Here is a 22,784-nt window from a genome sequence, read left to right on the forward strand (position 1 = left end):
TACGTTGGTTAAAAACAACTTTCAATGTCATGACATCAAATGATCAAATCCTAAGTTCCTCAATCAACACAAATTCAATTAAGACAAACAACACAACAATACATTCAACACAAATCAAATTCGATAAATTAAACATCATCATACCACTTAACCATGCAAAACCAAATTTCAAGATATCAATAACTTAAAAGAAAAAGAAAAAAATGCAATTAGTTTCTCTTACATAAGAAAATTCAAATCCCTTTAAGTTTATAGGACCTTAACCAACGAAACATTTCCCAACTTGCATATGTCCTATAACATAAAAACATCATGAGAATGATAAGAATATATCATTATAATTATTGATCAATATGACCATCAAAATCTCACATAGATGACTAAAAAATTACATACAAGTGAAAGAAGATTCATGTATAACAAATAATAGAAAAAAAAAGAGAGTTGAAACCACTTACTCGAACAGAGAAACTGATCAATCCAAATTAAAAAACTTGTCACAAAAATCAATCTCGTTACTTAGTTTTTTAATCAAATGAGTAGAAAAAAAAAGAACCCTTAAAGAAAAATGAAATAACTTTAAAAAAAATTTACATAAAAAAATTATTTTAAAATTATGAAACTTCATAACAACATATTTATATTAAAATATTTTTACTTTTTAAAGTTATATTACTTCTAAAATGTCATTATCAAGTGTTTACAATACATGCATTGTGTGTTTCTAATTTTTTTCCATAGAGAAAAAAAAAAACTTAAGAAATGTTATAATTATTTTTTATAGGAGAAAATAAAAGAAGAAAGGTAGTTTTATTATTCTTGTTTAGTTGAGTAATTTTTTTAAATACTATATCTGTAAAATAGCTTAGATTTCTCTAATGAATAAAGTATTGCCTTTATTTTTAGAAATTAATATTGCCTTTATTTTTAGAAATTAATATATGTGTTTTTTTAATTTATCAACAAGTTTTAATGGATAAGTGTACGTGGTGAAAATATTTTAAATGAAATAATGAAATAAAGTTAAATATAATTTTACATTTGAATTTAGACCGTGTTAATTATTATTTTATACATAAATCAATTCAATGTTGATAAATTTTGATACGAGGTTTTATACATGTATATTATAGACATTTAGTCAATATCCATCCAGTAAAAGATTTCCGAAGTCAAAAAAAATAAATAAAGTAGATTAATCCACATTTAATTTGGTGTTGGAATCAAATCGATCGTTAATAAATTTATTGAGACTTGTATAAAGCATTATCTTAAAAATATTATTGTCTTCTAATAACAATAATTTGTCAAAACAATTTAAAAATACTCAATTAGAAAAGAAAAATAGAAAAAAGTTAAAAAAAAAAATGATAGATTGATAGTCACGCAGACACACATAGACCCGTAAACAAACATATATGAAAAATCAATAAAAAGAACATACGTATGATTGTTCTATAATCAATAAAACATGATATTTAATCATGGGATAAAAACACGTAGTAGTATTGTTAATACCTAATTAACCATTAAATCAATTAATGATCAAATAACCAACTTTGAAAAAAAATCTTACAAATGTATAATCATGTGAGATACAAGTTTTTTACAATAGTTAACTAACAGACATATGGTTGTGAAATTAATAAAAATACACGATCCTTTGATATCATTAATAAAATACGATATTTAATCATTGGTTGAAAACATGAAATAATATTATTAATACCTAACTAACCATTAAATTGTTTAATGATCAAATATAACATACTTTGAGAAAAATCTTATAAATATATAATGATGTGAGATATAACTTTTTTTTACAAATATATAATGATGTGCCACACGTGTGGTCCTAAAATATTTTGTTTCAAGACACGTTCCAACTGGTGTCGCTTAGCTAGGAAAAAAAACCTTAGCGATAAGAAAGATATTTCGGAAGCAACGAACCTGATTAGAGTGTAATAGAGTGAGTATGTATCTCTTTCCCGCTTCCAACTCTCGAGATAGAGAAAGAGCAGAAGCAGCTCCCTGCAAAACCCTTTGAACATTACATTATTAGGGTTTTAAGCTATCAATTTTGTACTCTCTTCTTCTTTTTCTTCTTCTTCCTCTTATCACAATGGCCTCTTGCACTTCCCTTTCTCTTTGTCCTCACATCTTCTGTTGCCGCCACCGGCCTTACCCTACGCGCCGTTCTCTTTCTTGCTCTCTCTCCTCTTCTTCCATCCCCGGTAATCCTCTTTTTATTTTTCACCAAAACTTGATTGAATGGATGCGGTTCTTTTGAGGTTTTTCAATTAAGGCTTCACCGTAATGAGTGGGATATTTCGTGTTTCTAATTAAATTCTTGTTCCTCCTCACATCGTTTTATTTTAGCTAGGATTTGTAATGTTTGAAATGAATCTCTCTCAAGACACCACTGCCACATTTAAAAGTGATTTCAATAAGGATTTGGGTTTTGCTTAAATGACAGACACTGTAGCCATCACTCCGCTCATTTGACTTAAAACATGTGTTGCTTTGAGATAATCTCTTTTATAAATACTTCTGTAAGTACTTGAAGAGAATGTAAGAAGACAGCAAGATAAGCTTTTCTCATAAGTAATAAATTATCTTTTTGAGATACTAGTATCGGCGAACTTCTATAAATTAGTAAGTTAGTTTATACGTATATTTTAACTTATGAACAATTTATGTAGTCTTTTCTTCTTGTTTTCTTTCTCTAAAGAAGTGGTTCTATACTTCTTGTTTTCTTTCTCTAAAGAATTGGTTCTATACTTCTTGTTTTCTTCCTCATAAAATATGCTTATATAGATAAGTTTATACAAATAGATATTACATTATAGTTTTGTTTCGTTTCTCTTCCTTCCACCATATAGTGATTATTTAACTTTGTGTGTTTGTTTTACCTGTAATTTTAATCCTATGCATGGTTATTTTTTCTTTATCCGGACTAGTTTGGTTTATACTGCTTGCTTTTGCAGATACGGATGGCCCTAAAGTTCTGCGTAAGAGATCGAGAAGGATAGAAGGTCCTAGAAAAAGTATGGAAGATTCTGTTCAACGCAAGATGGAGGAATTTTATGAAGGACGGGATGGGCCACCCCTTAGAGTTCTTCCCATTGGTGGGTTGGGTGAAATTGGGATGAATTGCATGCTTGTTGGCAATTATGATCGCTATATTCTCATTGATGCTGGTGTCATGTTTCCAGAGTATGTCTTACAATCCATTCCCATCCTTTTCTGTGCGTATTTATGGTAGACGAAGAAAAGAGGACACTCAGCCCATTAAATTAGTTTGAACTGTTGCATGGCATTTTCTTATGAAAGACTTTAAAAAATAAATACTAACTAAAGTTGGAATGGATCCCACAGTCGAGAACAGATAATTTTTCTACATGAACTCATTTGAAAATTTAAAAACTCTCTTTATAGTCATAATAAAAATGCGACTGCATGATTGTTGTTTGCCCTGATTTATTTTTCTTTATAGGTGAACTGACATTGATTTGTTCATGATATTTCAGCTATGATGAGCTTGGGGTCCAGAAGATCATACCTGATACAACGTTTATAAGAAAATGGAGACACAAAATTGAAGCAGTTATTATAACTCATGGTCATGAAGATCATATTGGTGCATTGCCTTGGGTAATGCTTTGTTCTTCTAGGAACTGCCGGTTTGAAAAATACTTTGTCAACCAGTTCTCTTTGATAGATTCCAATATATCAGTTTGCATGTTTGTAATGAGATATAATGTCCCCTGTTTGATACATTGTACCATAAAAAACTGAGGCTGAAATTTAGAGAAGCATCCTTAATTTAATGAATAAATCAATATCAGATGCCTTTGCTGCCATGCTATGACAATTGAAAGGTAATGCAACGAGTCTCAAGAAGACATACTGTACACCTTATACCCTAACACATACCACCATTCAATAAATTAGTTCTCTAATCAGTGGCTTTGTAGTAGGCTTTAAGGACTAACTTGGGCTCATGGATACGTATATTTGTAGTGTACCCTTTTACAAGATTTGACATATGTCTAATCACAAATGCAGTATTTGAGTGCACTTTTTTGCAAATTACTGGGTGCCTATATTCCTTGCTTGTAAGATTGACAGTAATTTAAAGCAGTCATATCGTATTTACAAATCTTCCGTGGAATACGTTTGTTTAAGTTCTCCATTTTTTCTTTTCCTCTAAATCTAATGAGTTATTTTTCTAATATAAATTATTCTGATTTTACTTTATGTTTTCTAGTACTCTATCCATTTCTCTAACATTTAATCTAGTTTATTATTCTATTTTATATTTTAAGAATGTTTTCTGCAATTCTCTTACATGACTTACATGTGGTCTTGACTTAACTTTGACTTGGTCCATCAGGTCATCCCGGCACTAGATTCTCACACACCAATTTTTGCGTCATCCTTTACGATGGAGGTAAGAAAAGTTCTTTTAATCTTATTACTTTTTCAGTAACATGCTGCTTTTCATTTGTTTTGTCAAATGAATCAACAATAACCTGCCATAAAGGTGATAGGAGGATTTTAGCGTTAACATATTTTGAACTTGAAGGGGACTGACTAATTCTTGAACTCTTAACTTTGAGCCACTGTATTAATATTATTAACAAAAATTGTGACACATTTTAGTTGTCAAAGTTCTATTCTTTGGATTGCTTATTTTATTCATTACAGTTCAGAGGTGAAACATTTTTCTTTATAACAGCTTATAAGGAAGCGTTTGAAGGATCATGGTATTTTTGTTCCGTCACGACTGAAAGTTTTTAGAACGAGGAAGAAGTTTATGGCAGGGCCATTTGAAATTGAGCCTATCACAGTGACTCATTCTATTCCTGATTGTTGTGGCCTAGTGCTCCGATGTTCTGATGGTACCATTCTTCACACTGGGGATTGGAAGGTTAGTATTTACTTCAATTTTTAATGCATTGTCCCTTTCTTCTGCCTTGAATCTCCTGTTGCTGAGCTAGTTGATTCAACAGATTGATGAAAAACCGTTAGATGGAAAAGTTTTTGATCGTGAAGCTCTAGAGGAACTCTCTAAAGAAGGAGTCACGTTGGTGAGCCGCCTTTATCTTTTAATTATTACAATGTTTCTCTGTGGCAGATAAATAGTCCTTTCATGGTGAATGTGGTTCTCATGATCTCTGTTGTGCTCATAGTTGTGCCCAAAAGGATAAATTCTTTCTGCCTTTTAGAAGTTTCCAGATGTAGTCACATCAGTAACTTTTTAATTTTTTTCAAGGATACCAGTTGAGCTACACCAATCAAAAGTTTAACTTTTTTTATTTAATTCAACTAGGTTTGTAAGTGGCTTTTATTTGTTTTTGGGGTTGACCTGATGTTTGACCTGACCTGATAAGGATATCTCATGGAGATATTGTGTTGAAACTATGGAAGAGAAAGGGTTGGGTAAAATAGAGTCACTGCATTCAAAATAACTGTATTGTGATTAGGGTTCATTGCCGTGTGTCTACTACATGTATTCTTCTTTCATTGCAGTGAGCTCTATCTTTATTTTTTCCCATGGATATAGGTCTGCAATTTGTTGTAGGTTGTGCACGCATGCTAGACTGTGTTGGTTTCTTTATTTTTCCACTGTATTCCTGGTTATGACAAATATATGTAGCCTTTCCTCTTTTGTTTAATATGGATAAAGGGTAGAAGGAAACGGTGATTTTGGTGTTTCTTTTCAGATGATGAGTGATTCAACAAATGTACTCTCACCTGGAAGGACAACCAGTGAATCTGTTGTAGCAGATGCGCTATTGAGGAATATTTCAGCTGCTAAAGGACGTGTTATAACGACCCAGTTTGCATCAAATATACATCGTCTTGGAAGTGTAAAAGCTGCTGCTGATTTAACTGGTAGAAAGTTGGTACGTTCATTGTTCTCACAAACAAGCTCATATAATCAATAAACAAGTGTTAGCACTTTAATTTCCTGTCTATACTACCAGGTATTTGTTGGCATGTCACTAAGAACATATTTAGATGCAGCTTGGAAGGATGGAAAAGCTCCAATTGATCCATCTACTCTGGTAATAAACATTCAGCCATTTTATCTCTTTTTGTCTGCAAAGCAGCTTTTTTATCTGTTATTCTGACTAATTGATTCTTTTCATTGTATTTGATAATTGGACATGTTTTCTATTAATTTTTATAAAGAATGTTAGGATATGACTTAAGTGATTAGCAGATGGAAACTGGAGGTTGGAGAAGTCCACTGGTATTGTATTATTGATTAAGTTGTTAGTGGAAATCATTGCAATTTGCAAGTAGGCTAATAACCAGCTATAGATTTTGCTTTGTTTTCTCTTGGACCTTGGACCTAGTTGGCCTTCCTTTGTACTATTGCACCGGCTGTTATTTTTTATTTTCTCTGCAACCTATCCTGGCTTTTGTACGAGCTTCTACAAGTCACATATATATTGCCTGGTATTAATTATGTCTAATTTTACACAGGTGAAAGCGGAGGATATTGACGCATATGCACCAAAAGATTTGCTAATTGTTACAACGGGGTCTCAAGTAAGAACCTTTTAAGGTCCTTAGATTACCTAGCTCCATTGACTGATCAAGTTTATGACATTTGACCAAATATATGCTATTGTGTCAGGCAGAACCACGTGCTGCCTTAAATCTTGCATCTTATGGAAGTAGTCATTCTATCAAGCTGACAAAGGAGGATATTGTGTTATATTCAGCCAAGGTATGACACCCGCACTAGGTATTTTACATTTTGATTTGTCTAAAGCACGTCCAGTATAAATAAGACTTGTTTATGAACACTTAAATTCTGATAAATAACAACTATTTTTTAAACCTATCTTAGGAAGGTGGCAAAGAAAAAAAAAGTATCTGCTAATTAACCAACACATTATATGAACTTACAATTTACTGTTTCTACTTTTAAATTTTGATTCATTCTCGTAACAATTTCTGATTTTTTTTCCCTGTGTGAATCATAAATATAATTATGAAGATTTCTATCTTAAAGTAATGTTATTAATCTGTCCTTTGCTTTTTATATCACTATTAGGTTATCCCTGGCAACGAGTCTCGTGTTATGGAAATGCTAAACCGCATATCAGATATTGGATCAACTATAATTATGGGGAAGAATGAATGTCTGCACACATCTGGCCATGGGTATCGTGGAGAATTGGTAACATTTTTATTGCATTATTCAACATCACTAAATAATTGTTTTGTACAAAAAATTTAAAAAATGAAGAATATCCCAAATTTATAAATTACATAGACTTAGTTGCTTTTTAAATTGTTCTTTCTTTTTTAGTCTTTTCTCTACTCTGTTTTAACAGAATGTCACATGGATAATCAAGCCTTACCAAACTAGTTACTCTTTCATGACACATTTTGAGTTAATTATATATATATATTATATAAGATTTTTCCTTTTGATATGAATTCCTGTCGCCCTGTATGGTTTGTCTATGATTTGGCATATTACTGAAGATGGCATATATTTCTGCAGGAGGAAGTGCTTAGAATTGTGAAGCCACAGCATTTTTTACCCATACATGGAGAACTCTTGTTCTTGAAGGAACATGAATTACTTGGAAAATCAACTGGCATTCGGCACACTACTGTGAGTGGTTGCCTTTGTTTGTGTTCTTTGTGATACACGAGCTACCAGTGGCCTATAACTTGTTTTAGATAGGCATTGCATACGAGTTGTTTCATAAACTGCTGAATCAACTGATGAGATTTATGCACCAGGTTATTAAGAATGGAGAGATGCTTGGTGTTTCTCATTTGAGAAACAAAAGAGTCCTTTCCAATGGTTTCGCTTCACTTGGAAAAGAGAATTTCCAGGTTGGTGGCTCCCAAAGATTCTGGTGGTCTCGTTTTTAGAAATTTATAATTCTGACATTCCCTCCCACTTTTTCATGCAGTTGATGTATAGTGATGGCGAGAAAGCATTTGGTACATCAAGTGAACTCTTTATTGATGAAAGAATGAGAATTGCATTAGATGGCATCATAGTTGTTAGGTAATGTGTAATGTCCTGAATTAAGTCTAACCCAAGTTTATCTTGTTTAATATCATGCTAATATTCATCATTTTACAGCATGGAGATATTTCGCCCACAAAATTTAGACAGTCCAGATGAGAACACCTTAAAAGGAAAAATAAGAATTACAACAAGATGCCTGTGGCTTGACAAGGGCAAGCTGTTGGATGCACTCCATAAAGCTGCTCATGCTGCCCTTTCAAGCTGCCCTGCAAGCTGTCCACTGGCTCATATGGAAAGAATTGTGTCTGAGGTGTTGAGAAAAATGGTGAGGAAGTACAGTGGCAAGCGGCCTGAAGTTATTGTCATTGCTGTAGAAAATCCTGCAGCTGTTCTTGCTAATGAGATAAAGACGAAACTGTCTGGAAAATTCCATGTGGATGGGGCACCGACATTGAGAAAAGTGCTGGATGGACGTGGGAAAGAAAATCAGAGAACTAAAACACAAATAAGAGGTAGCTCAATTTACATTTGAAAAATACATAAAGAATGTAGAGGTCTGGTTTATGTGCAATTATGCCTTTTATATGAAGGTTAAAATAGGTCATGTTAATTGTACTATCATTTATAACCTTTCATCTGCTCTTATTTGCCTCCAACTAAATGAGAATGTGATAGATACCCATTACTTAGTTACACTAGTTAAGATTGTTGGCATAAGAAATGAAGCAGTGTCACCTATAAACAAGAGGGGAGGTGGTGAGAGATCTCTGTCGAAATTTTGGGAGAGTTAGTGCCTTTGAGCATTGAGAGCTGTAGACCTTGAAATTGTACAAATTAGGGACTACTGCAATTGAGAAGCAGAACAAAAGCACCAAAGGAGCAGAATCTGCTTTGGTACCAAAAGTTTTACAGATTATTATGCAAATGAATTTTCTGAATAACTCAAGTTACCTAGCTTATTTAGTAATTCAATTTTGTGTTTACAAAGAGATTAATGATGATTCTAGTGCACCTATATACGTACTGGAAAGAGCTGGTCGTATTCTATGTCCATAATGCTTTGATTATTTTGAGATTTGTTTTTTACCTCAACGTGAGAGGGTGTGTTGAAAGTCTCACAACGACTTCATATAAGTCCAATTTAGAATATATATGTGGGTGCAAACCTCATCTTAGTGAGGTTTGTGTTTGTTGGGCATATCATTCCACTCGCTATTGGACCACTCAATAATGTGTAGTCCCATGCAAAAGATATATATATCTCGATGTGAAGGGGATGTGTTGGAAGTCCAAAATTGACTAGATATAAGGTTAATTTAGAGAATATATGTAGGTGAAAATCTCATCTTACAAACCAATTTTGTAGGGTGAGTTAGACTTAAAATCCACTTCTCAACAATTATTATTAGAATATGTTATTTCTTTATATTAAAAAAAAGTATTCTAAATCGTTTGTAAATTATAGATTGCCCATAAAAACCTAGCTACCTCAAGCCCAACATCTGATATGGGACAAGTAGCAAGAGCTATCAAAAGGATGGCTAATGTATTTCAACAATAAGGAGATGCTATGAATAGACAACAAGTTATTAATCAACTTAGTGCAAATGCATTGAGAGTCAACCAACATGCTCACCCTCTTGAGTGTGTAGGTTTATTGAAATTCTTGGGGAAACAACCATAATCCAAATGTAGCTGACAAGTGGATTCAAGAAGTGGAGAAGATCTTCATGGCCATGGGTGTCGTGAATAGAGGAAGGTGACCTTCACTATACATTTGTTGAAAGATGAGACTATGTTTTGGTGGAATGGAACTCAACAAATGGTGGAGGCTAGAGGAGAGGAGTTGAAACCTTAGCGAGATTCAATACTCAAACCTCAACTGAAACTTGGAGATGCAAAAAATTCAATATGGTCTTGAAACATGAAATCAAGGAAGTAGTAGTACCATCTTCTATTAGAGAATTTCCTTTATTAGTGGAGAAAGCCAAAACAATTGAGTGATTGATTTCTTTGGGAAGAGTAATACGAAACAATAATGATGGTTCTTTTGTTGGAAAGAAGTTTGTTCTGAAAAGCAATACAATATACCCCAAACAATAATGAGTATATCAGGTAAACAACAACAACGAATGGGTAACAATGTGTAGTGTTTTCGCTATGGAGATCCACATTATTTGAACGTATAGAGCTAGATAAGAGGGTATGTTATCTTTGTCAGAAATAGGGGCATGTGGCTGAGAATTGCACCATGGGACAAAATGTTCAACAAGAAGAACAAGGTGGCAATACTCAAGTCGAAGGTTATTGGCATAGTCTGTGATAAGTGAAGTGGATGCATCTTGTAATGATCGTTTGGTCGAAGGTGTGTGCAAAATCTTTGGTATTGAACAAGCTGTTTTATTTGATTATGAAGCGACACACTTGTTTTGTGTCTAGTCCTTGTGCTTATAGACTAAATTTTCCTATTCATGAAATGAGAATGAAATTAGTAGTATCTACATCGACATCTTCGGTGATCTTAACATCTTTAGTTTATATTGGTTGCCCAATAGAGATTGAGAGACACAAATTTAAAGTGAACTTAATTTGCTTACCTCTAATTGGTATTTATGTAATTTTGGGAATGGATTTAATAGATCAATTTCATGGAGCAATGATGTTTTCCAAAAACTGATGTAAGATCTAAATATCATCAAATTTGGGTAAAGTAGGAGGATATACAAAAGACTTCATTTAGATTGAGATATGGTCACTATGAATATGTTGTGTTGTGATGTCTTTTGGGGTGACTAAGGCTCCTGCTATATTGTCTTTTGGGGTGACTAAGGCTCCTACTATATTTATGGACTTCAAGAATACAATTTTTTGTCTTTACTTGGGTAAGCTTGTTGTAGTCTTTATAGATGATATCCTCATATAATCTTAATCTTATGAAGAACATGAAAATCACTTTAGAGTTGTGCTTAGTGAGCTGTAGGAGAAAAAGTTATAGGCTAAATTATTAAAATGTGAGTTTTGGATGAAAGAAGTAAAAAATTTAGGGCATGTGGTATCAAACGAAGGAATTTCAGTGGATCCTACCAAAGTAGAGGTTGTGATGAATTAGGAGCATCTTAAGACATCAACGAAAATTTGAAGCCTTGTGAGATTAGCTGGATATTATAGGAGATTCAACGAAGGATTCTAAAAAATTGTAGTGCCTTTGACTCAGTTAATTCACAAAAATCAACCTTTTGGGCAAATCAATGTGAACAAAGTTTTAATAAGATGAAGAAATGTCTGATAAGTTTGCTTGTGTCAGTTATACTAAATCCAAGTAAGCACTTTGAAGCATGTTACTAAGACGAGAATTCCTACAACAAACAAATGGGAAGGTAATACTGATTCACGACAATATGAAAGCATCTTTGAGCAGACAAAAAACCTATGCAATAAGAGGAGATGACTATTGAAATTTGAAGTTGGAGATCATATATTCTTACTAGGTACTCCCACTACAGGGTAGAAAGAGCTATAAAATTGAAAGAGTTGACTCGTAATTTCATTGGATTATATCAAATTACTAGGTTATTATTATTTTTAATTGTTTTATATTATTGTTTGAATTAGAGAAAAAGATTTAAGAATACTTAAGAAAAGAAAGTATTTTAAGAGCATATGATGTGAGTATTTTAAGATTGATATGAATATAAGGGAACATTAATATATTATGATTATATCGGGGTCGTGGTTGAAATTGTATAAAACAAATGATTGTTATTTTCTTAAGGAGAGAATATATTTTGACAAGATGATAGTTTATATGGAATATATGAAAATATTTAGTTAATGAACGAGGGATTTTTGGATTGAGGTTTTATGATATCCAAAGAAAAATATGATCCATAATATCAGAAGAATAAATTGGAACCATGATGGATAAATTAGGAGAGGAAATGCATTTTTGATAAAAGTAAATGTATATGGTTATTGAGGTTGATAGCTACTTAACAATGATATTCTTAAAATTATTCAAATGGTTGTTTTGATTTTATGGTGTAGAAATTCTTTGAATGTAGTGAATATATATATAGTTCTGTCTATTAGGATTTGATTTTTGTAATATTTAATTTTATTAGATATGAATTAATATGATATATTGAGTGGGATTATTATATGGTTTGGTATAGAAAAAAAAAATAGAGTAAGAAATGGAAAGAAATTATGTTAGTGGCGTAGGTTTAGAAGAGAATTATCTGGAAAGGAAATATTTGTAAAATATGTAATAAATTTGATTATTATATATTTTAGTTATCATTGCATAATATTATTTTTTATATAGTAAGATATTTATGTCGTGAATTAAGAAATTAATTTTATTTATTTTAAATTGATTTTATGATATGTTTGATTTTGTTGTAATTTTTCTTGAGCAAATAAAATTGTCTAAGAAAAAATTATTTTATTTTAGCCGTTAATACAAATTATTGTTGTGCTTAAAATATATTAAATTGCTGGGTTTTATATATATTATTTATGGAATTTCAGGAACTGATATTTTAAGTATGAAAATTTTATTATGAAATAGAGTTCATAATTTCTATGTGATAAGAGCATATGTTCGAAGATCTCTTAGTCACATAAGTAGTGTGAATGAATTTAATATAAAATTTTACTTTAATCTTGGTATTTTTAAATCAATAATTGAATTAATTGATTTATTAAATAGTTATGCTGATTGAAATTTTGGTGTAAGATGATGTTTTTTTATTCGTAGTTATATCTATTGTGTTTGATTTTGGACTTATCCTTATTTTCATGGTTGGTAATGACTATATATTTTGAATTGTGTTCGATATTTGATCATATTTTATTTTGGATGCTGCATTTATTTTGAGATTTCTTTATAGAAAATTGATAAAGGAAAAAAAATAATTAACATAAATAATGGAATATTACATTTAATATCAGAGCCAGGTTTCGATCCTGGGACCTGTGGGTTATGGGCCCACCACGCTTCCGCTGCGCCACTCTGATAGCTATGTTCATGAATCCAAACATTAATTACAACAACTTCCAATAGGCTTTAATTACTAATTCCAACAGTCTCAAAATGCAATGAGCTTCCATGGATTTGGCACCAAATCGTTGTCTCCCTTTTCCTTTATACTATATTTGGCTAAGTATTAGTGAATTTTATTTCAACTGATATTTTTCTGCTAAATTTGTTTTTGTCATATCTTTTTTCACACCGTAGTTCTATTATTTGGTGCAGATCGAATTGATGTAGGGAGTATACTACCTATTGAAGACATTGCTATCTCAAGTGGAGTTGAGGATGACTTGTCTGATGCGGAGGTTTCAGACGACTTTTTTAAACCACTTGTTGTATCCTCTCCAGTTGAGAAGTCAATTAAAGCTAACAATGGTTATGTACCACAAATGGAGAAGTCATCCCCTTCAAAGGATGGTAGTTCTGAAGATACCGAAGAATGCAATTCTGTAAATACATCAGATTCTGAACCTAAATCTTCAAAATCAGCAAAAAGAAATAAATGGAAACATGATGAAGTTAAGAAGCTGATTGGCATGCGTGGGGAACTGAATGACCGATTTCAAGTTGTTAAAGGAAGGATGGCCCTCTGGGAAGAAATATCTCAGAATTTGTTGTCTAATGGGATCAGCAGAAGTCCCGGCCAGTGTAAATCTCTGTGGACATCTTTGTTACAGAAATACGAGGTTTGTTTTTTCGTGACTTCATGTTAATCTTATAAAGCAAACAATTCAGTTCCTAGAAATAATCCTCCATAGTTGTTGCTTGTTTATGTTTAAGGAAGCCTCTATATTGGATGTTGTCGAAAGTGGAACCAATCCTTATGCTGACATTTTTAACTTGTCCAAATTTTGTTCATAACCAACAACTCACTGAGTGGACCGGTATTACTCATGCCTTGGAACTGCATTTTGGCCCTTCGACTTATGCCTACCATCAGGCAGAACTGTTCCAAGTTTCATCTTGGCTCCATAATATATTATCAAGCAGCTTTTGGAAAGCTCTGCAACTGTGTCACGAGCCTCCCCCTAGAAATGATTTTAAATTGTTTCATTTCAGGTCTCATTCTTGAGATTAGAAGAGAATTACATGTTCTCCTATCTACTTCAATTTCTAAGGCTTCAAGGCTGGCTAGACTGTTGAATCCAAAATATAGGATTCAAAAAAAAAAAAAACTGTTTCCCATCTCCGTTTTTGCCACAACCTTGAAATCATTTTCTTCTCACATGCAAAACCAACCCGTCATCCACCTCTAGAGTTATCTCACCCAAGCCCATACCCATCAAGAGCCTTCCTGCAACTTAACTACAAGAAAGGGGAGCAATCTATTTGCGTTGAAACTGTGATGAGAAATACTACTCTGGCCACAAATGCTCCTTCAGCCGCTTTGTATTGTTGTTAGGGGATGAGTTTTCTTCTTCTGCCATTCTTCCTCCAATGGATGGCCGCTTTATAACCGAACCAAATGACCCCTTTCTACCCACATCTTCAAATTTGGAGGATTTTTTTGACGGTTTTGTCGCTATCTTAGTGGACACTTATTGTTCTCACAATGTTTTGCAACCACGTTTGGCCACACATCTCCATTTGTGTACTATTCCAACCCTCAAATTATTTGTTATGATGGGCAATGGGTACTGCACACTTTGCTCCTCCTATTGCTCGGAGATTACTCTCTCTATCCAATCCACTACCTTTCTCGTCCCCTTCTAGTTAATCCCTATTAAAGGCATATGGTTGCACACCTTGGGCCGTATTCAATTTGTTTAACACACCTAAACTCTCTTATGCTAAATTGGCTCTCATGTCGCTCTTATGGAATCCACCTCACCATCTCTCATTTTCTACTCCTTTTACCAATTGTGTCAACTCTTCCGTAATGACTCTCCAGTATCTTCCACATACTTGCATATCACTACCTGACCCCAAACCATTTAGCCGATTGTCATTAACATTATTTTTCAATCTTTTGCTACTATTTTCAAAACACCCCTTGGTCTTCTCCTAATTGCTCTCATGACCATCAATTTCTGTCCTACCCCAAGTTGCCCTTAATATTAAATTGTACCGTTACCCCTTTGCCCATGAAGAGACTATGACCTTCCTCATTGACACTATTAATTGAAGGGATAATCAAGCCTAGTAATAGTCATTTTTCATCCTAGTCATTTGATTAAAAGAAAATACAGCTCTTGTTTTTCTGTGAATTATAGAGCTTTAAATGTCATTATAATTGTTGAGATAAATGGTGCAGAGACAAAATTAACCTGTGTCGGTCTTTTACAACAGAGGATCATGTATATATAAGTGCCTCAAATATGAAGAGATGGGTCAAGGCCCATAACCTCAAGCTGGTGCATATAAATCATATTAATCAAGCTTCTTATGAATATAACCATTACAAATATAACCAATTCTAGGACCCACAATGATTTAGTTAAGAAATCTGTCACCTGATAGTTATAATTAACAAATTGAGTTGTGATGTCTCCAAATGCAATGCTTTCTTGGATAAAGTGATAAACTATCTCAATATGTTTAGTCCTCTCGTGGAATCCTGAATTTGGGGAAACATGTTGGACAACTCAATTGTCACATATAAGAGTCGTTTATTGTTTAAGCAATTGTTTGAGCAAAACAAGCTCAAAGGTGGTAGAGGTCGTAGTTCTATATTCTGCTTCTATACTAAATCTTGTTACTACAATATCATGTCAGAAGGATATCCAACCAAATATGAATCTGAATAACCCACAACACAAGTGTGGTTATACATGGAGAAACCAACTTATCACATTGATTGAAAAGGAAATGTCATGACTAGTAACTACGTGGTAGTTCAATTTCCAACCAATCTTTCAGGATCAAGAAGTGACTCCTCTTGACTAGGTAGAAGTTTGGTATTTGGATCCATGGGCTTATAATTCATTAGCTCTATTTTTTCTAAAGCATCCGCTGTATATGGTTAAGAAGTGAACTTTAAACTTAACTCAATGTTATAAAACTGGCTTGTAAGGTAAGATTTACACCCATTTATATACTCTAAAGTGGTCTTATCTCTATTTGAGGTGAGACTTCTAACACATTCTCTTCATGTTGAGGTATATATATCTTGTACGTAGGACTAAACATTAATGGAAAATCTAATATTAGTGTGATAGCCGGTGGAACAATATGTTCAACAAACAACAAATTTTGTTAGGATAGGCTTTATACTCCGATACCATGTTAAGAAATGAACTTTAAGTTTAATTTTAACCTACAAAATTGGCTTGTAAGGTGAGGTTTGACGGAAGAGAAAGTGTCACCAGAATCCAATCCCAATATATGAGCATAACCTTTGGCTACCAAGCGAATTTTGAGTTGATCAATAATGCCATCAAAACCAACTTTGATAGCAAAGATCCACTTACAACCAACAATGGCTTTTCCGGTAGGCAAAGAATGAGATCCCAAGTTTGATTGTTTTGAAAAGGATGCACTTCATCAATCATAGCTTGTCTCTAACTAGGGTGGGCCAAAACATCACCTACAATTTTAGGAATTGACACGAAAGAAATGGAAGAAAGACAAATATAAAGGGATGTAGACAATTGATGATAGCTTGTAATGGGCTGAAAGATCACGAGTGAAGTGTATACTGTACGAAGAGCATAGGGAAGAACATACTCAAATGATGGGGTCGGAGGGGACGAAAAAGGTGGCACTAAGAAAGAGTCAAGGATGGCCTAGCTGGAAGGTGTAGATGCTGTTGGCAATTGTACACTCGAAGGTGAGGCCCACTCTCAAATGAATCCAGTTTTCTTCATTTCCCACATTCTACCATATCACGACCCCATGCCCCCTCATCACCAATCTCTTGGAAAACACCTTTCGCTCTTCTTCAAATTCTAATCCAACTCTGTTTCCAATCCTTGAACTAAACACCACTTCTTCCATATCACCACTGTTGTGCCCGTGCTCACAAGCCAAATCACATGTCCCCTTTTTTAGAGCTCTTACATGATCCTCTCGCTTTACCCACACATTCCCTAATAACCATACCGATGAAGATACACATTTTCCCTGGGTCGGTCACTCTGACCACCATCTTATCTCCCCAATTGTATAACCCATTCCATAGCCCACCAACGACTTTCATCTGTAACCCAATTGGCTTATGGGCCCAACCCATAAACCTTGAGGACACGGTTCATCTAAAGGATGGGGACTTTGATAGTGGGTTGTCTACACAACTTAAACATTCTAGGCCCATTAGAAATATCACTAGGCGCACATAGTTGAAGGATTACATTTGACCTTTGACCATGAGCTGTCTTTGCTTGACTTATGAATCTTTTCTGTTAGAGAATTTAGCTAGATGTTCGGCCTGCATTGTAGGTTTGTTGTATAGAAGTTTCAGATAATGATTGAAAAATGCTTCGATTTTATTCACATGGAGGTACAGTACAGGAACCTGTTTTTATACACAATAGTGTATACAACTAAATCCTATATAATAGGAAAAATATATTAACAGAAAGAGAAATAGGAGAAAAACATATTTTGTTGTTACAAACAGAGGCATGACTTAGTCTTTCAACATTCTGTTACGTGAGTATTCCAATACGCCCCCGCAAGATGGTGGAGGCGCAGACAACACCAATCTTGGCAATGAGGTAGTTGTGACGCGAAGGGGACAAGGGCTTTGTGAGAAGATCCGCTAGTTGATGGCTGGATGGCAGGTGAAGAACGTGAAGTTTCTTTGCAGCAACAAGTTCCCGAATAAAATGGTAGGCAATGGCTAAGTGTTTCATACGAGAGTGAAAAACAGGGTTGGCACAGAGATAGGTGGCTCCAATATTATCAGAGTAAATTGTTGGTTGTTGAGGAAGAGGGCAATGAAGCTCCATGAGTAACTGCTGTAGCCAAAGTAGTTCATCAGCTGTAGTACCAATGGTGCGATATTCAGCCTCAGTGGAGGATTTGGCAACCGAGGGCTGCTTCTTACACGACCAGGAGATGGCATTAGATCCGTAATAGATGATGTAAGCAGCCGTGGAACGACGATCAGCAGTATCACCTGCCCAATCAGCATCACAGAAGGCAGTTAAATGTAGATTGGAGTCACGCCGAAGTTGGAGACCATGGTCAATAGTGCCTTTGAGGTACCGAAGAACTCTTTTGGCAGCCTGCATATGAGATTCAGTGGGAGCAGCCATATATTGAGAGAGCTTATTAACACTGAAGGAAACATCAGGACGTGTCAACGATAAATACTGTAAAGACCCAACAATCCGACGATACTCTGAAACATTGCAAGTGGAAGCATCAGAATTAGCAGAGAGATCACATGAAGTACTCATGGGTGTTGAAACAGGTTTTGCATCAGTCATGGCAGTGGATTGAAGAAGATCACGAATGTAATGATGCTGGGTGAGAAAAAGACCTGTCGATACCGGAAGAATCTCGACCCCAAGAAAATGATGCGGAGTACCAAGATCTTTTAGAGCGAACTGAGCAGCCAAATCACGTTGAAACTTAGATAGAAACACCATGTTATTACCAGTAAGCAGTAAGTCATCAACATAGACGAGGAAATAGGCAACAGTATCAGCCCGATGATAAACAAATAAGGAAGTATCAAACCTGGAATTAGTGAAGCCATAACTAATCAGGAAATTACGAAGAGCATTGTACCAGGCTCGCGAAGCTTGCTTGAGGCCATAAAGAGATTTGTGAAGCTTGCACACATAATTAGGAAACTGGGGATGCACAAAGCCAGGAGGCTGAGACATATAAAGATCCTCAGAGATGGTACCGTGAAGAAAGGCATTATTAACATCCATTTGCCGTAAAGACCAGCCACGAGACAAGGCAATACACAACACCAGCTTGATCGTTTGTGGCTTCACCACAGGACTAAAAGTATCCGAATAATCAATACCGGGGCGCTGATGAAACCCTTTTGCAACTAATCGAGCTTTATATCGAGCAATGGAACCATCAGTGTTGCGTTTGAGACGAAAAACCCATTTATTTCCAACCACATTGAAAGATGGTTCACGAGGGACCAAAGACCAAGTACCATTAGCAAGCAAAGCATTAAATTCTTCAGACATGGCAGATTTCCATTCTTGGTTTTTAAGAGCCTGAGTCACACAAGAAGGTTCAGTAGGATCTGCAAGAGGAAATTTAAAAGCAAGATGAACCTGTTTAGGCTTGTAGATGCCGTTCTTGGAGCGTGTGACCATGGGATGTGAAGGGAATGGTGGATCAACAGGCGGCGCTTCCAATGCAGCAGGCGGAACTAAAGGACCCGTGGACAAGTCAGGTGCTATGTTGGGGTTTAGTGAGGGTACGGTTTCAGTGGCGACAGGACTGGGTGGAGAAGGTGATGGGGGCCTGATGAGCTCATGTTGTTCATGCAGTAAGGTGAGAGGAAGATTTGGGCTATGAGGGGAAGGAGGCTGACACGGAGTAGGAATTTGGGGAGAGGAATATGGAAACACTGTTTCTACAAATTGGACATGACGTGAGATGTAGTACTTTTGGGAAGAAGGATTATAGCAAATGTATGCACTCTGGGTTGTACTGTAACCAAGAAAGACACATGGTTGAGACTTTGGAAGTAATTTACTAGTGGTGTAGGGGACAAGCCAAGGAAAACAAAGACATCCAAACGTACGAAGTTTATGATAGTTAGGAAGACACTGGAATAGGATTTGGAAAGGAGTTTCCATGTGGAGCCCAGGAGTAGGCATACGATTGATAAGGTAAGCCGTGGTTTGAAAGACATGACACCAGAAGGAAAGGGGTAAGGAAGCATGGTGGAGAAGACACTTGGCAGTTTCAGTTAAATGACGGTGCTTGCGTTCCGCAAGTCCGTTATGTTCGGGGGTATGGGGAGGAGTAGTCAGATGGGATATACCATTAGTATGAAGAAACTTCCTTAATTTAATGAATTCGCCACCATTATCAGAATAAAGAGTTTTAATTTTGAAATTCAATTTATTCTCAACAAGGGACTTAAAAATAGGAAAAATTATTGAGACATCATATTTGTGTTTCATAGGATAAAGCCAAACATATTTGGAAAATAAATCAATGAAAATAACATAATAAGAGAATCCTTTTATTGATGACACAGACGTAGGACCCCAAACATCAGAATAAATAATTTCGAGTGGAGTAGAACTAGACACACTAGATTTATGAAATGGTAATTTATGACTTTTATTTTGAAGACAATCTAAACATGACGATAGCATCGACGAGGGAGAGTGAGTGAGGTGGTTGGCCTTCAGGATGTGGTGAAGAATCCGGGAGGTTGGATGACCGAGGCGATGATGCCAAAGGTGTAAGGAAGGTTGTGGGCAGGCATGATGACTTTGGGGAGGAGAAAGAGGTGACTTTAACTTGTACACGTTATCTTCATTCCGTCCGCGCAGCAGAATCGCCCCTGTTTGAAGATCCTTAACATCAAAGTGCCAAGGGAAAAATTCAACAGATACCGCATTAGTTTGGCATAGTTGAGAAACAGATAAAAGATTATGGGAAACCGTAGGAACATGCAAAATATTGGAGAGCTCAAGAGAGTGGGAATTAGTTGAAATATGAGTAGAACCAAGATGGGGGTTTGCTCTGATACCATATAGAAGTTTCAGATAATGATTGAAAAATGCTTCGATTTTATTCACATGGAGGTACAGTACAGGAACCTGTTTTTATACACAATAGTGTATACAACTAAATCCTATATAATAGGAAAAATATATTAACAGAAAGAGAAATAGGAGAAAAACATATTTTGTTGTTACAAACAGAGGCATGACTTAGTCTTTCAACATTCTGTTACGTGAGTACTCCAATATGTTGTACCTACCAAGGTCTTAGCAAGATCAACCTTTTGGAAATAAAGGCGGAGAAGGTTTGTTGTTTTTAGTATAGGGTTTTATCTTTTGATTGCTTTGCTCACTGTAATAGTGTCACCGTCCCAAAGAATGTGTACAACTAAGAATTAGGATTGTGACACAGCATCTTCAGTACCTCAAATGAAAAGGTTGTGTTGCGTATATTACAAGTGTACAACTATTATAACGATGTAATGAATAAATAAGTGGTAGTATTAAATAAGACAGCCAGGGTTTCAACAACTCACGTCTTTATTTATTTTTAAAGCAGGAGGTAAAGAATGAGAAAAATGGCAAGAAGAAATGGCCGTATCTTGAGGAAATGGAAAGGATTCTGTCTGATAGCGAGACACTGGCATCTAAATGATCAGTAAGGTGGTATAGCTGACAAGAAAAATCTGCAAGAGTTTTCTGCATTATGGTTGGTAATATGTCTGAACATGGTCGCTGGGAAGCTAATACGCTAGCTGCATAATTCTTGCATCTTGAACTCGTTCATTGAATAGCCATTTTTTTGATGAGACGGACAGCATTAAATAAAGGCATTGACATTTTACGTTAGCAACAAGTTAATGAGAAGACCATACTGATTCCGGTGATGATTTATACTGGTCTTTCCAAGGCTCCCCACCCAGTGACAGCACTGTAGGGTCTTTTCGATTGGTACCGAGCGGTTAATACGATGTAATGAGGTCAAACTACATCTTTATGTTACTTATCATAATTAATTTCATTATTTTTGTTAGTGGCACCTTCTTGGTATTAAACAACTATTTATTTTGCATCCTGGCCACATACGACAGTGAAAAAGTTAGTCTTGTTGCTCTTGTCATTTGACCCATGCGTAGGCTGTCTGTGTTGGGAAAATCGTAAACATTGCATTGAAACTGAAAAATGAGAGGAAACGGGTTAATTATAGGTGTTAAGCGGAACTCATGGATGCGATTAATTTAAGGGTTAAATATGTTTTTAGTCCCTATACTTTGGGACAATTTTGGTTTTAGTCCATTTTCGAACTAAGGTACAATTTAGTCCTTCAAGTTTAGAAAACTCTAGTTTTAGTCTTTTTTGCCAAATTTTTTTAACTTTATTTGCTGTTTCAAATGCTATAATGAAACGCGTTTGAAACAGCAAATAAAGTTAAAAAAATTTGACAAAAAAAACTAAAACCAGAGTTTTCTAAAGTTGAAGGACTAAATTGTACCTTAGTTTGAAAATGGACTAAAACCAAAATCGCCCCAAAATATAGGGACTAAAAACATATTTAACCCTTAATTTAAATGTATGGAGAAATAAAATAGTCATATATTTGAGCCTCAATAGAAACATTCATAATAACATCATAAACATTGCATGACCATTTCTTAGAAGAAATTGGTTTGTTTTTAATTTTAAGATGTAGTTGCACATTATTTTCTACTTATATTCCCAATATAGATAACTAATTGATAGGACACATTCATGTTAATTTTCTTTTCACGCCATATTCAGAATTTTGCAGACAATACAATGATGAATGTTATTTAAACCAAAATTTTTAATTTGTTGGGTATTAATTTAAAAAAAAAAAAATCTGACATGTTTAACTCTGACTTTTTTTTCAAAATAATTCTTCTTGAACATTAATTTGCCGATTATATATGTAAATGTTTAAAATTTGGTTTTAAAACATCTCGGAAACTACTTCAATTAGAAATGAGGAGGAATGAAGATAGTGATCATGGTTGGAAAAGTAAAGAGGATTTTTGTGCCTTGTTTTTTTTGTTTGGTTTGTGTGGGATGAGAGAGGAAGGAGAAGAAAAAACATGTTAAAACCCAATCCAAAAGAAGGAAACTTAATTTGAAA

The 22,784-nt window shown here is 34.7% G+C and overlaps 1 protein-coding gene and 1 non-coding gene across 3 annotated transcripts; one reads left to right on the forward strand and one right to left on the reverse strand.

Annotated features, from left to right (window-relative positions):
* Window positions 1-1,948: 1,948 nt before the first annotated feature.
* LOC106768980 (ribonuclease J) lies at window positions 1,949-21,748 on the forward strand. Of its 2 annotated transcripts, none has more exons than XM_014654403.2 (17): window positions 1,949-2,234; window positions 2,988-3,216; window positions 3,531-3,654; window positions 4,397-4,453; window positions 4,742-4,933; window positions 5,016-5,093; window positions 5,730-5,912; window positions 5,994-6,074; window positions 6,499-6,564; window positions 6,653-6,745; window positions 7,076-7,201; window positions 7,532-7,645; window positions 7,777-7,872; window positions 7,953-8,050; window positions 8,129-8,526; window positions 13,272-13,735; window positions 21,207-21,748. In XM_014654403.2, exons 1-17 carry the CDS (start codon window positions 2,123-2,125, stop codon window positions 21,303-21,305), a joined length of 2,610 nt encoding a protein of 869 aa, XP_014509889.1. In that variant the 5' UTR covers window positions 1,949-2,122; the 3' UTR covers window positions 21,306-21,748. The 2 variants fall into 2 exon arrangements, with proteins under 2 accessions (XP_014509889.1, XP_014509890.1); XM_014654404.2 differs by having other exon boundaries at window positions 21,210-21,748.
* On the reverse strand, window positions 12,962-13,033 carry TRNAM-CAU. The gene has a single exon. It is a non-coding gene; the product is annotated as a tRNA-Met (tRNA).
* Window positions 21,749-22,784: the final 1,036 nt, after the last annotated feature.

The sequence above is a fragment of the Vigna radiata genome, chromosome 7 (genome assembly GCF_000741045.1).
Source record: "Vigna radiata var. radiata cultivar VC1973A chromosome 7, Vradiata_ver6, whole genome shotgun sequence".
NCBI classification, from domain to species: Eukaryota; Viridiplantae; Streptophyta; class Magnoliopsida; order Fabales; family Fabaceae; genus Vigna; species Vigna radiata.